Source organism: Onychomys torridus, chromosome 4 (assembly GCF_903995425.1).
Source record: "Onychomys torridus chromosome 4, mOncTor1.1, whole genome shotgun sequence".
Classification (NCBI taxonomy): domain Eukaryota; kingdom Metazoa; phylum Chordata; class Mammalia; order Rodentia; family Cricetidae; genus Onychomys; species Onychomys torridus.
The window spans coordinates 87,114,543-87,129,347 of record NC_050446.1 but is presented as its reverse complement, the minus strand read 5'-3'; the positions used below and the strand labels follow the sequence as shown (position 1 = coordinate 87,129,347).

At 42.1% G+C, this 14,805-nt stretch overlaps 1 protein-coding gene across 1 annotated transcript in view; it reads left to right on the top strand.

The window, feature by feature from the left end:
* Nucleotides 1-14,805, top strand: part of Ryr3 (ryanodine receptor 3) — a 521,956-nt gene that overhangs the window by 317,396 nt on the left and 189,755 nt on the right. Inside the window, 6 exon segments of the mRNA XM_036183838.1 lie at nucleotides 237-445; nucleotides 1,011-1,185; nucleotides 10,532-10,602; nucleotides 10,604-10,741; nucleotides 12,524-12,699; nucleotides 13,925-13,961. Coding sequence (XP_036039731.1) covers nucleotides 237-445; nucleotides 1,011-1,185; nucleotides 10,532-10,602; nucleotides 10,604-10,741; nucleotides 12,524-12,699; nucleotides 13,925-13,961 — 806 coding nt within the window.

The window sequence follows — 14,805 nt, the reverse complement described above, 5'->3', positions numbered from 1 at the left end:
CCTGGCCTTATAAGGCTATTGTGCAAAAGTTACTATGAAGTCAGTATTCAGTAAATGTTGGTTCAGATCATTTTTGTGGTGTCATGACAGTAAAGATGAGTGTTATGGTATAAACAAAATGCTTCCCTGGACAGTGGGAGATCTATGACCATTTTAGTTGTTGACATCAAGTTCTTTGAGGAATACATAACTATTAAAAGTCTCTTTCCCTCCTCCCCATCTTCTGCTTCTCACAGTAGCTGATCCCACTGTTGAGAAGGTCAGCATAGACAAGATTCGATTTTTCCGGGTAGAGCGGTCATATGCCGTAAAGTCTGGAAAGTGGTACTTTGAATTTGAAGTGATAACTGGAGGAGACATGCGTGTTGGCTGGGCCAGGCCAGGCTGTCGTCCTGACATTGAACTGGGGGCTGATGACCAAGCCTTTGTGTTTGAAGGCAGCAGGGTGAGTCCATTCAGTAGCCACATTCCATCAAGACAAGTTTACTTTTCTAGAGTTTTCCTTGGAGGCTGGAACTACTGGGTCTTAGTCTTCAGAGAGGATAGCTACAACCACTGTATGATAGAAACTGAATGAGTATTGAATAGTGATTGCTTCTTTGCTTTTGATCCTAAGAAAGGGGAAGACCACCCTCTCAGTAATCACCTCCACTTCTGCCCTTTCCTACACGATGGTTGGCTCTGCTCCAGGGGTAACCAACTCGACACTATGAAGCCAATGTACTGAGATTCTTTTGTATGTGCTATGAAGAACTGTGTTTACTGTTGAGGCTGACTATGAACCAGGAAACTCAGGCCATTTTATCTCATGACACTTGTGTGTCCCAGTTTCATTCATCTGTAAGATAGGCCCCTGCTCCTGTGGACTATGTGTGATAGACTCTTTATAGAGATCATCTACGACTAGAAATTAGGAGATCCTGTTTCTGTGGCCATTTCTCCAGCTCCTGGGATTCTTGGGCTTTTTTTTTTTTTCTCCTCTTCTCTAAGACTGTGGTCTTGTTTTGCAGGGTCAGCGTTGGCATCAAGGTAGTGGATATTTTGGACGAACTTGGCAGCCTGGAGATGTGGTCGGGTGTATGATTAACCTGGATGATGCTTCCATGATCTTCACACTGAATGGGGAGCTGCTGATCACCAACAAAGGCTCTGAACTTGCCTTTGCTGACTATGAGATTGAGAATGGTAAATCCACCTCTAGGGAAACACAGGCGAGCTGCCGGAGCTCTGTAGCACTCTATTGAGAGTACACTGTCCTTTCCATATTCAAAACCCCAAAAGAGATGGCTTTCCATCCTTTATGCTGCAATTTCTGAAGAATCAGACAAATAATGGTGACAGTGTGTGATTGTAAATATAAATTCTGTAGTGAGGCTAATTCCATGTCCTGTACCCTGACATTTTAAGATTTCCCACGTTTGCTTTCAGTACAATGGAAATGCTAATTGTGTATGGTGGAATGTCCTTGGCAGGAGAGAAAGAAAAATCAGTGGATTAAAGAGTTATCCTTTAATTCTGATTTGAATTGTCATTCTGCATGTTTGTGTAATTGAACTTGATGCTTTGATGAGAACCATTGGAACACAAAAGCTAGATTTAGCTGTTCCCTTGAATGAAATATAATTGATTTTGAAATTCAAACACACTGGGAAACCAAAGCAGAGTTGTACTTATTATTGGCCATAGATGGAGGACAATCAGGACAATGCTTGCAGCGACACAAAGGAGCAGTTAGCACTTATTATTTTTCTGTCTGCATGACTGTACAAGATAGACACAGATTGTTGGCATTTGAAGAAAGAGCACTGGACTACAAACTGGCAGAGCTGTTCCTTTTTAAACTGTGCAACTCCTGTGGAGACTGCTTGACTGCTCTGGGCTTCAGATTCTTCATCTGTCAGTGCAAGAGGATAGAAATAAATTCCATTGTTCTTCCCAGATTTGAAATTCTGACAGTGACATAACACAGCTGCATGCTCATCCCTGTGCTGTACGTGTGGTGCACTCAGCATCATAATTTCAGATAGGAAGGATGCTGTTCTGAGTCTGGAGACAAGAGCCCTCATCCTACACCTGCCTACTTGTGACATCTCAACCTCTGTGAGCCTCATTTCACCCTCTGTAAATGATTAGAACTACTTTTAGCCAGAATTTCTGAGAGATTATGAACATAAAGAGTCTGTCTAAAAGACACTAGAGTGATATAACTGCATGAGCAAGAGAATAAAAAACATATAAAACCGTGTTCACATGATAGGAATGTTCATTACTTACAGAGTGGTTTAGCTTTATGAAGACATACTTTTTAGAGGTACCTGTTGTCTGCAATGTGCATGTCCAGCTGAACCACTCAAGAAGTTTCCAGGAGTCTAGTATTTAGGGAATTAGAAAGGTTGCAGCTGAATCTGTTTTCCTGGAGTGAAGGAATCACTAAATGCAGATGGGGGTCATACTTGAATGCCTTTTAATAGGTTTAAGATCCATTTTGAAGAATGTCCTGATTGGAGAGTTGAGTGGGAAGATGTGTATTGCCAGCAGATGGAAATGTCAACTGTGCAGCTTTGGATGCAAATGAAAGAGACACAGCAGAGGAGACCAGTGCAGTGTAGGGAGTCATCCCGGGGTTCCAGCATGTGCAGGGCTGTATCCCTGAGCTCAGGAAGAAAACAAAGGACTAGACAATCCAGTTGTTTCCCCCAAGGAAAATAGGAAGAAGAGTCAATAGACCAACACTTTTTTCCTGACTTTATTGCTGTGTGACCTATAAGGGGATTATGTATCTACTGCCTTTGGTTCATTAAGAAAGATGAGAATCTTGTCTGACTTGCAGTTTTAAGAACTTTGTGAAGTTTGAATAGCTTTGCATTAAGCATAAAGCCTTGATATTCAAGGTATATCCCACCTTGTTAAAAATGCAGGATCTTAGTCCCACAGCAGAATCAAAGTCTGCATCCTGCCCAGAGGCTCTGGCAATGTGCATATACCTTACGTTCTGAGAAGCAGTAGTCTAACACAGGAGCAAAGGCAAATGGTGGCCATGCAGAAGAGCTCCTTTCTAATTGTGGAGTGAGATGAAAATAGGGAAAGGTGACTAATAATGCAGAACATGAGTTATAAACAGCAAGTGACTAATGCAGAGTGAAAAAATCTCACACAAGTGGCATCTGAATTGAATGTTAAATAAAGAATCCAGAATGAGTAAGTCAAAGGAGAAATGTAACCCCATTAAGATGCAAGGAGGCTAGTGTTGTAGCAGCAGGCAGCCTCAGGAAGGGGTGGGACCATAAGAAGGTAAAGATTTATATATGGGATGGATAAATGATAGAGCTGGCAAGGTAGAAACAGTGTAGATCGTGGCCTTACATGTCAAAACTCAGTCTTCTTATCCAAGAAATCCATGTCTAACCTGAGCTGAGCATCCTTGGACTTCACCTTGTGAAATGGGCATACTACAGTGTTGGAGCAGAGAGATGCTGTCCAAGAGAGAACTGTTGAGAGTAGCTCAGCTTCCAAAGATTATCTGTGCTGTGATGAAAGCGATGCCTTTTTTGTGCAAGGACATGATCTGACCTTCAGAATAACAAATGCTATTCTTAGGACGCTGTCTGATAACAGACTTGTACTGTAATATGTTTGTGCATTATACTGTAGTATTGTATCTGCTTTAATAATACAGAGACAAGATCATTGGAAGGCTCTTTCAGCTCTGTGATAGCACAGGAGTGGGCAGAGGGATGGTTGAAAGGAAGCTGGTGTGTTGTTCTTTAATAACAACAGCCCAGAGGCCAGTGATAATCATACTGCATCTCTTTGTTCAATACAAAACGTGGAACAAGGCAGCAAATCTTGCCTTGACTTTTAAGAGAACCATCTTTTGAAACTAACCATGTCATGTTTTGTAATAACCTTAAGGTACAATGAATGCCCTATGTACTGGTACTCTTCAGGTCACCAATGTGGCATCCCCGATCCAAGATTCTCAGTAGGGATTGTTTGGTCTTCTGTAGAAGAGGAAGGACAACCATTGTAGGAAGTACCTTGTCCTTTGTCTCTGAAGAGTTATGCAGTCATTGTTGTCTCTATCCCCTTCTGCATCACAAATAGTAAGCTCTTATCTGTTATTATCTCCTGGTCTGGTCCCTGGCCTAGACCATCGTAGTTCTTAATATTGTCACAGCCTCATGTATCTGGAAGCTTGGAAGCTTCCAAAGTAGAAGCTTTGCAGTTAGGCTTCACATTTCCTTCATGTAAATCAAAGAGAGAGAAAATCTGAAGATCCTGCCAGACCTTGGGATGAGACAGCTGGAATAGGCTTTGGTATGTGCAGTCCCCTGAGAAACATCCTGTCTCTTGCTGCAGCTTTGGAGTTTACAGGACAGTCTTTTGTGCTGTTCCTACCCATTGGTCTAAGTCAAAAAGATCCCAGGACTCTGCTAACAGCTAGGAGTTAGAAAATAAAAGTTATTTAATGGAAATGCCCCTGCCATTTGTGCATTGTACCTTAAGGTGATGCCCTGTTAATATTATTCTCTCTCTAGATGGACACTGTGCTCAGAAACTTGATGTGGCATAGAAGTGTCACCTCTTATTTCCTGAGCATTCTATGCATGCTCCAGTCATCACAGGGTTGTCTCTGAATTCCATCTCGAGGCTCAGCAGTAAATAAAAAGAATAAAAGCACGTGCCATGCTTGATGTTCAGAGTAAATTCCCAAGAATGGCCCAGGGTCATCCAACTACCTCTCTGTGAGATCTGTTTCTGCCCTTCCACTAGTGACACTCCTCATGTCTGTCTGCAGACTGAAATGAATAGCAATCAATCATCATTTGGATTTTTCAGATAATTGCTTCTTTCCAACCACCAACCACTGTTGGGAGTGATTGTCATGAGCTACTGTGGGTTATGACACAATTATAGCTTATAGCAATTGATAATACAGGTGTCAACCCACCAGACGAATTATTCTCAGTGGGATAATCTATTAAGCAAGGTTTGTAGAACACCGAGTCTGAAAACTGTTGCCTTCATCTATAATCTCACTTGTGCAAGAGTAGCTATGATATCTCCCCAACACCATGCATTTTCACGTAATGTGTATATGTAATCTCATGATTGCATCTCAATCTTTGGGTACATACATTTGTGGGTGGTCAAGAAGATGAATTCTCACTGAGATGTATAGTTTTGATATATGGACAATATGCTAGGATATGCTTCATGGCTGGGTCTGTTGTTCCACAAAGACTGTAGACACTTAAAAGCCTACCTTGTTCCTTTAACTCAGACTAACACAAGAAAATAACAGTTTCTCCTCAGTCTAAGACTAACTGCGAGCCAGGCTGTAGTGGTGCATGCCTTTAATCCCAGCGCTCGGGAGGTAGAGCCAGGTGGATCTCTGTGAGTTCAAGACCAGCCTGGGCTACCAAGTGAGTTCCATGAAAGGCACAAAGGTACACAGGGAAACCCTGTCTCAAAAAAAAACAAAAAAACAAAACAAAACAAAACAAAAAAAACTAACTGCACAAATTTCGCTCATTTTTACCTCAGAGCAAGTTCAAACTAGACTAAAGGCCTTTGTAAATAGATCAAGTTTAAAACGTTACAATTATGCACAAGGTCAGAGTTGCAGATGTCTAACCAAGGTTGGGTATATAAAGTACCCTAAGAAAAGCATGCCAGTTCTTCACTTACCACATCTGCTGATAAAGAGCTATGTCTCAAAGTTTGTCATACTGGGCATTGTGCCCCCCTCTGTGGTCCTGAAAGCTTGAAACCTTGTGTTGCCATGGCTTCTTATTACTTACCCTAGGAATGTTCTTTTGACCAATAAGAGGTAACTCTTGTAATTTTTTTTATTGCTTCAAGCTGCCTTCAAGCTTCAAGAGGATTTTTAGGCTAGATGGGTAGAAGCAGGAGGATTAGAACAGAGAATTGGAGCTAAGAAATTATAGACAATTAGGACAAGAAAAGTAGAAGAATAAAGAGAAATGTTTGGAGCAGCATGCCTGTGAGAGGGAGAGTTTGCCCTCAGATACCCTAAGTTCCTTTCACTTCCTGTAGCAGCTGATTTGAATCATGAAATAGTTTTCAGAGCTGGACTCGGAGGCTGTTGTCAAACCATCAACCACATGAGATTTAAAACAAAACAAAACAAAAAACACCCCCTCTTAATCACAAAACCAGTATGAGATACCACGCATATAATACCAGAACCTAGGATCCTCTGAAATTTTTAAGTTCATAATTTCTTCTCCTTGCTCTCTTGGGATGGCAGTTCTATATACATGGTTTGATTTAATTCCATTTGCATGCAATCTTGAACTTCTTTAAAGTTGTCTGTATAGTCACACTTTTTTCTGAGTGTAAGGAGGGGACAGAGGGAGATGGCATTTTTACTGCTTTTATTTATCTTCTTTCTACATCTTCACTCTCATTAGGCTACAGGTTAGTTGGCCGTGTATGTAGTGACAGTCCTAGTTTGTGACAATAAAATGTATGCTAATGGTAACGTCATATGGCCTTGCCAAGTGGGTCCTATTATCCATACAAACTTCAGAGAGTCATGTGGATCCCTGATCCTTGTGTACAGGTAGACCTGTTCCTCTAAGGGAACTGTACGTCTTCAACAGCCTAATCAAGAGGCAAAATGGTAAACCATATGACTCAGCAGCATTTGCAGAGGGAAGGAAGATCCAGCCACAAATATAAATTAGTTTAAAGTAGACTTGGAAAACAGCTACCCTGGCTTTCACCTTTGATGTTTGCTCTGGAGTTCTATTCAGACCACAGTGTCCACATACCCATGCTACAGTTTGCCTAGTAAAATTGAGCAAGTTACTTAATTCCCTATGTCCTGGTCTCTTCATCTGTAAAATGAGCACAAAGACATAAATCTGTAAAGTATTCATCCCAGCATTCAAAAAGCAATTGACAATTACTTGCTGTTGTAGTGTATTGCACTATTGTTGCTCCTCCCCCTTATCTATCATGCAGAATTATAAAGTTACAAGAAATATTCATGCATTGAGTTGAAAAATCCCAAGACAGTGAGATGGTTAGCTAGACCTGGTTGGTAGATGGAAAGAGTTAAGTAAATGTGACCAGCTATCAAATCTATTTCGCCAAAAGAAAGAGCTTCATGTAAATTCATCTTTCTTCTATGACTTCCTTGGTGTCCTTTGTCTGATTCAAGCTTTAGAGTTACCTTCTCTTCTACTGCATCACTGAGCTTCTGTAGCTCTACCCACTTAGCCCCCAGGGGTCCCCAACACTTACCTCCCATTGCTCTAGCATCTGTGAGTTCTATTGCTTTTATATTTCTTCTCCTGTGTTCAGCCTTCCCCAGAAGAGAGGGCTCCAGCCCACGGGGACAGTTACTCCATTCTATAACATGATGTCCTCTATTCTGGGACATACTGCCAATTAAATCCAGGGCATTCATCCCTGTACCATCTATCTACTTCTATCATACTGACTAGCATTGAATTGTGACTCAGAAGGTATAAGATCATATCATATTGGTAGTCCTCCTCATGACCTTGGTCAAGTCGGTCAGTGCCTTAATTCTTCAGTTTCATCCTAGTTGATTACAATCTCTTAATAATAATGAAGAACCCACGTTTCTTAGGGGGGGAAAGACTCAATGCAAATAATACCTCTCTCACTTTCATTTGTCTGTGGGTATGTCTCAAGGCTAAGTCATCTTTTTGCTCCTTCTCACCCAGAATTTTACATCTGCTGAGTGCCTATCCCACAATTCTACAAAAGAGGAAAAGAGAAGCAAGTTTCTTAAAGTTTCCTAGTCTCTGCTCACATCAAGCTTGGAGTGTTTAATATCTGGGCTCTAAGATAAAAGCTCCATAGTATTGCATTTCTGGCTTGAGTTAACCTTTTATCAGAGGGACTGAAATACCATCTTGGGAGAAAGGTGGTTTACATCAAAAACATTTACTCTTTTAAATTCCATTCCCTGTAATGAGCTCTTTGAGATGGGAGTAGTTCCTCCTCATCCCTGAAGTCTAGTTACAACATATATCAGAGCCCCCTGTCCCACTAAGGAACTAGGAACATTTTCTGGTAATCTGTGTTCTACTCTGTAGTCAGATTTCCAGGTAACTTGTTTATAAGTAGCAAGCGCAGCATTGCTAGGGCAACTTCTGGTTTCGTCTACTGCCTCTCTGGAGTGACAGGGCCAGAGGTCTGGCCCCAGCAGAGGGCTCTGTCATTCTGCTGGGAGGACATTAATGTTTCTAGTTTTAACGATGTTACTAAACACATCTTTATCCTAAATATGCTCATATTTCTTAATACCACCAACTAGTATGCAGTGCTCAGTTTACCTATGCAAACACCATGGCTTATCTGACTAAAGAATGCCACAGCTTACATGGCAATATGTAAGTACTTACTCTACAAAGAATGCAGTTTGCCCTTGGGATATATGAACAATATAAAAAGTTCTTATTGTTTGACATAATGTCTCAAAATTGCCCTCTTTTCCCAGAAAAGATGAAAATGTCTTCCTGAAACACATTATTTCACACACTAAAAAAATATTAATAGTAAAACCATTTCTTCCAGGAGTGGCACCAGTTTTCTTGGCGCCCCAGTGCCTGCATGAGGCATCGGCCTCGGAGATGTTCCTTCCCTTCCCAGCCCTCTCTGCAGCTTCAGCTGTCTTCCAGCCGCCTGCCTCCCACATCCTCCCAGATCCCAGATAATTAGTGTTTTCCCTACTTTCCTGATCTGTTGGTCTACAATTATGATTTATAAATAACCCACAAACAAGAAAGCCAGACAATCTGAACTTCTGCTTTGGTCTGTTGTGAGTGTTTAAATATGATCAGGTCATAGAAGTGAGCTCAGAGAGATGACAGTAGCAGTGGGAAAGAAAAGTCGCAATGTGTCTGCCGTAGCTCAGCTCTCATGTTCTCCTCACCTGAGGAGAACAGTAGAAAAGGTGGGAGGAGCTTATAAACTAGCAGCGGTAGAGTCTCAGTAGTCAACACTCTCAAAACACGAAGGACCATTGACTTCTCATTTCACTGAGGCCCACAACAGTTGAATAATTCGCCCTGCACTTTCTTTTTATTGTTGGATTCTGTTCTTTGACAGTGTCATGTAGGTGCATATATCCTGATTACATGTCCCACACAACCCTCTTTTTTCTCCCTCATCCTTGTCAATGACCTCTCATCCCTTAGAGTTCCTTGCCCAGATTCTTGACTTTTGGTTTGATTTTGTGACCCATTTAATTTAACTAGGGCTATCTGTGTGACCACTAGATTGGAACTGTCATTAGAACTCATAGCGTTGCCAATAAGAATACAACTAAGGGTGTGACTACCACTGTTACTGAATATATCAAGAGCTAATAGTTATTAGTGAAGGGCAAAGCCCCTTGAGTCCCACCTCCATCCATGCCTGACTGTTGATAGCCCTATTCTTGTGAAGACTCCATGTAGACATCCACACTACCAACGAGTTCATAATTACAGTGACTGTATCTTGCCCAGAGGATGTCATATCACAGTCCTATTCTCTGTCTTCTAGCTCTTTCCACTGCTGCTTCCAGAATGCTTTCAGAGGGAATTGTATAAATGATAAATGTCTTGGTTAGGGCTAAGCACTCTTCGACCACTTACTCTCCACACTTTGGGCATTCTCCAACATTCAGTGGAAAGAGACACTTCTCTGTTGAAGCATAAGTGTAACATTTCTCCATGGGTATAAATACATGTTTAGAAGGCAGCTTGACACTACATCAGTGTAGCTGAACAACAGCATCTAATTACCCTGCTTGGACCTAAAAGTTGTTCTTCCATGGGCCATGTATTTTTAGCCAGGTTCACAGTATGTATCTTGGGTTAACTGCAATAGGGCATGCCTCAAATTCAATCATAAAACATTCGTTTAGCCCTATAAGAGTAGTATCAATAGATACACTGTCATTTTTTAAATGTATATGGGAGAAAAGGGTGAGTTTTCTTCAAATCGATTTGTGGAAAAAAAAAAAAAAACCATGTAGCTACAAGTGTTCTTAAGATGAAAGAGTAAAACAAATTTGAAAAAAGTGAAATCTATTATCTATGCCTTATTTAAAATTGATCTTAGGGCCTGGAAGGATGCTTGAACAGTTAAGAGCATTGAATGCTCTTCCAGAGGACCCAGGTTTGATTTCCAGCATCTACATGGAAGTTTACAACCATTCCAGTCCCTGGGTACCCAAAGCCCTCTTCCAGCCTCTGCCAGCTCAGGACATGCAAGTTGTTCACAAAATCCATGCAGTCAAAATATCCATACATGTAAAATAAACAGAAACAAACCAATTTTGTAACAACAATGAAGACATGGTGTCTGCTAGGGCAGTGTTGTGTCCAGGCAGCTTCCTGTTGTTGATTTTGTGTGCCAAAAAGACAGGTGAGGATTGTTTTCCTGGAGCTCCCAATCTGAATAGGAAGTACAGCTCCGGCCTCTCCACAGCTTCCCCCAATGGTACCTCCGCACTGAAGCTGCAATCTTTATTCTGCAGGTTTTGTGCCCATTTGCTCTCTGGGGCTGTCGCAGATTGGCCGCATGAATCTTGGGACAGATGCCAGCACCTTTCAAATTTTATACCATGTGTGGCCTCCAGGAGGGCTTCGAGCCTTTTGCGGTGAATATGAACCGAGATGTTGCAGTGTGGTTCAGCAAGCGCCTCCCAACATTTATGAATGTGCCAAAGGATCATCCCCACATAGAGGTAACATTACACCATGGGTGGTCCCTGCAGGGTGAGTGGGCCAAGGTGGATTGTATTTCTCTGGTTGCAGGATAGCCATTATTTTAGAAGTGTGGTTCTAAATCCCGGAGGTCTCACACACCTTTGACAAACTAACAGACTGTAAACTTAGGAAAAATAGAAGGTGTGATAGAGGCATTTTCACAAAGTCTGATGTCAACAGGAAATGGCTACCTAAGTCCCTACCCTGGCTCCCTACCAATCACCTCCTCGGGTCTTCATAGCTACAGTTACAGGCCCTTTAACTTACAACATCCCACAAGAGCTAGTAGCCTTGTATACAATTTTCCAGACTGCTTCCCAGGCTAGGTAACTAGATTCTTTGCCAACATTCCTACAGTGGTATTGCCATGGTACTTCAGTGTCCAGAGACTTAAAATGTTGTTCTCTTCACAAAGTTGAACAATTCTACTTGACATTACATATGATAAAAATGTGTGTTCCTCCATGTGTATAACTTATCTTTGTGGCTTTATTTATATTGGTGTTGTTACTAGCATTGAAGCTGAAATGGGAGACTTTATTATGGCACTTCCACCTTTAAGGAAAGCAAAGAACTAAAGAGTGTAATAAGCCAAGTTTGAGTTCTGGATCTATTTTGAGAGACCCACCATGATTTTCACATGATAGACATGAAGAAAGGAATGCTTTCATACAAAGCAGCTTCGTTGCAGTGTTACTTGGGTTCAAGCCAGTGGTTTGCTTCCAACTGACTCTAAGCCCCCCACCTCATCTTCTAGAAGGTCTGAACCTGGCAAGCCCCAGCTCTTAATTGCTCCTCCCTCTTTGACCATCACATTTTGGGGTAGATTGTGTTTCTCTGGTTGCAGGATAACCATTATTTTAGAAGTGTGGCTCTAAATCCCGGAAGTCTCACTCACCTTTGGCAAACTAATAGACTCTAAACTTAGGGAAAGTAGAAGGTGTGATAGACAGTATGTTAGAAAGCATTGTAATCTTAGTGCTGGAGAGACAAAATCAGGAAGATCCTTGGAGCTGTCCAGCCAGTCAGCCTAACCTAATTACTCTCTCCAGGATAAGGAGAGAAGCTGTCTTTCAAGACTAATTGTTGGCCTCCACACACAGGTGCATACATGTTCTTGTGCTTACATACACACATGTGCACCCACATGAACACACACACACACAAACACATGAAAGTAATTATTAATATTGCAGGTTACCACTCTGCAATACCTGTGGTCCAAAGCCATGAATTGTCTTAGGATTTAGAGCAGGCTCAGGACACCTTAGTTCTAGGGCTGGGACTCCAGCACTGATGGAAACCTGTGGGTGAAAGTACCCTCTGAGAGAGCTTGTATGGTTCTTCCTGAGTTTGGGGCTTTCTGGTCCCTTTCTGTAAGATGTTCTCATGATGCCCACAAATCTTTGGAAAGATTTCCTTTCCATCACTTATCCCCCAATTTAGAAGGTCAACATTATGACGACACCACACTATATCACCCAGACAGCCGTACCTCTCTCCAGTATTTGTTCTCCATCTTTAGCTTTGTAGTGAACCTATGGATGTGTTTTACATCACTAATTTCTCCAGCCAGGAACAGAGCTGAAGATTCCCAGCAGAGAAAGCCTACATCGTGAATAGCATAGTTTGCTTCATTGCTGGTGATGTTCATCATTTGCAGAATGTCTTGTTCTGTGTTAGGTGGGTGATAGATAGAAACAGGGTCAAGGTCACACCCTCCTATATGTCAGGTTAAGGACTCACGGTGATGTTCCCAGGTTGTGAGGATTGACGGCACCATGGACAGCCCCCCATGCCTCAAGGTGACCCACAAGACATTCGGCACCCAGAACAGCAATGCCAACATGATCTACTGCCGCCTGAGCATGCCCATCGAATGCCACTCCTCTTTCAGCCACAACCCCTGTCTAGACAGTGAAGCCTTCCAGAAAAGGTGAGGGGGTGGGACAGTCCTATAATTCCCAGAGGTACCAAATGTTTCTACTCTAAGGTTGCCTTTCTCCTTGTTTTGTACTTAACCACAACATAAGAAGTGGGTTTACAGTGGCCTCTCTGCTTTCAGTCAGGTAAAGAAATGAGGATGTAAAGGGCTTGGGAGATAATTCTGTCTGTAAAGTGTTTGCTGCACAGCATAGAGACCTGTCTTGGGTCTCCGGAACCATGTTTGTTTGTTTGTTTTTTAAGAAAGATATTGTGGCACATACCTGCCCTCCCAGTGCCAGAGGGGCAGGAACAGGTAGATCTTAGGTGCTCACTGGCCAAGCAGCCTCTCAAAAACAAAGTAGATGGAAGGTGGGGAATAGCCCCTGAGGTTGGTCTTTGGCCTCTGTACTCATATATATGCATGCATAGGTGCCTATACGCACATGTGTGTATATCTATGTGACCCTGCATACATGCACACACAAACACACACAAAGAAATGACTATATATGTATGTGTGAGTTCATGCAAGGGCATGTGTGTATAGAAGTGCACACAAAATTAAGAAGCCCATGCAGCTAAACAGAGGAACATCTGGAGAGGATGTTTCTGCTCTCCTTGGACTCTCCGGGCTTGGGCCTCTTTGCCTTCATAATTCTTGGAGTTTGAGAGCAAAAAGACTGCTTCTGTGTGAAATGAGAAATTTCCAGAGGCCAATTGCTGTCTTTGCATAGCTATGGGCATTTCCCAACCTTGCCTCTGTGTGCCTCTTGAGTAATGTGATTTCTTCCCTCCTGATGAGGAATGGATTCCTTGCTGTCTTTCTTTCCTTTGATGTCTATTTTTAATCGCTGGTGTGTGCCTACTGTCTAAGCTATCTTGTCCAAATCTCTTGTAGCAGTTCACTATCCACCAAGGTTTTGAGTAAGCACAGCTGCTTGAGGGAGCATAGGAATCCATTCAGAGGCATCTCTACCTACGTTTTTACAGCGCCCCCATCCTCCTCCACATTCACTGACAACCTGCAGCAGGGGATACTGGAAGTCCTAGTATTACCTATGGCAGAAGCTTACAAATGAGCAGCTCCCAAGACCAGTTGCAGTCCCTTGTGTATAGAAAACAGCCAGTTTCCTAAACCTGCCTCGATCGTTAAAAGTAGATAGATCAATTGCCTGTGAGAACTGTGGTGTTCTCTACACAACTGAATAGCTAAACTGTGGATTATCTCCCCCTAGGAAACAGATGCAAGAAATACTCTCTCACACAACAACAGTAAGTAAATATGCTCAATTATGGCTTTAATTATTTGATCTACTCTTCCTGGTAATATGCCCCACACAGCAAAGCTTTGTCTAGAGATCTCCTTTAATTGTCAATTGCTCTGTCTCATAATATACATTTGGATGCTTCCAGACATTTCTATGGTGTTTGTCAAGTAAGGGAAAGAAAGCAGAGCTCAACCTGGAGCTCCTAATTGGGCATCATGTGTCCTTGTTACCCATTTGCCACCAGGGACCCATCACTGCCTTTCTGATTGAAAGAAACATGAGTTGGAAGCATCCCAATTAAATCCTTTTGTTTGCTCTTTTGTGTCAACTTCTATGAGTCGGTTCCCTGGTGTCTCTGTTTGGTGCCAGGAACAATCTTGTAAGCAATCAAAGAAGGGGTAGGAATGCAGCCTAGAGGATAGAAGCTACTTCAGGTTCCTTTCCTCAGTGACAGTAGTCAGGGGAAAATGTTTCCTAGTTTCCTTCTTCCATTCCCCCTCAGCACCTGGTGTCCATGGAAGAAATACTTGCCGCCCCTTCTGTAAAGTTCCCCTTGAGTTCATAAACTAAACAACACCAAAACCAAGATTCTTGCTGCAGCAAATCATACCCCTACTATTTGGGCACTATGGCCCAGAACATTATGTATATTCCCATTTCATCTCCATTACATTGACTTAATCCCAACCCCTGTGAGATACATGATACTGTGTACAGAGAAGACAAAAGACTTACCCAAGCTCACACAGTAATAATCAGTTGTCCCAAAGATTCAAGCCTAGGGTTTTCTGACCATGCTTTATCTTGTCTCAGTCAAGAAAAATTTGGCATAGTACTAATAAGTAAAC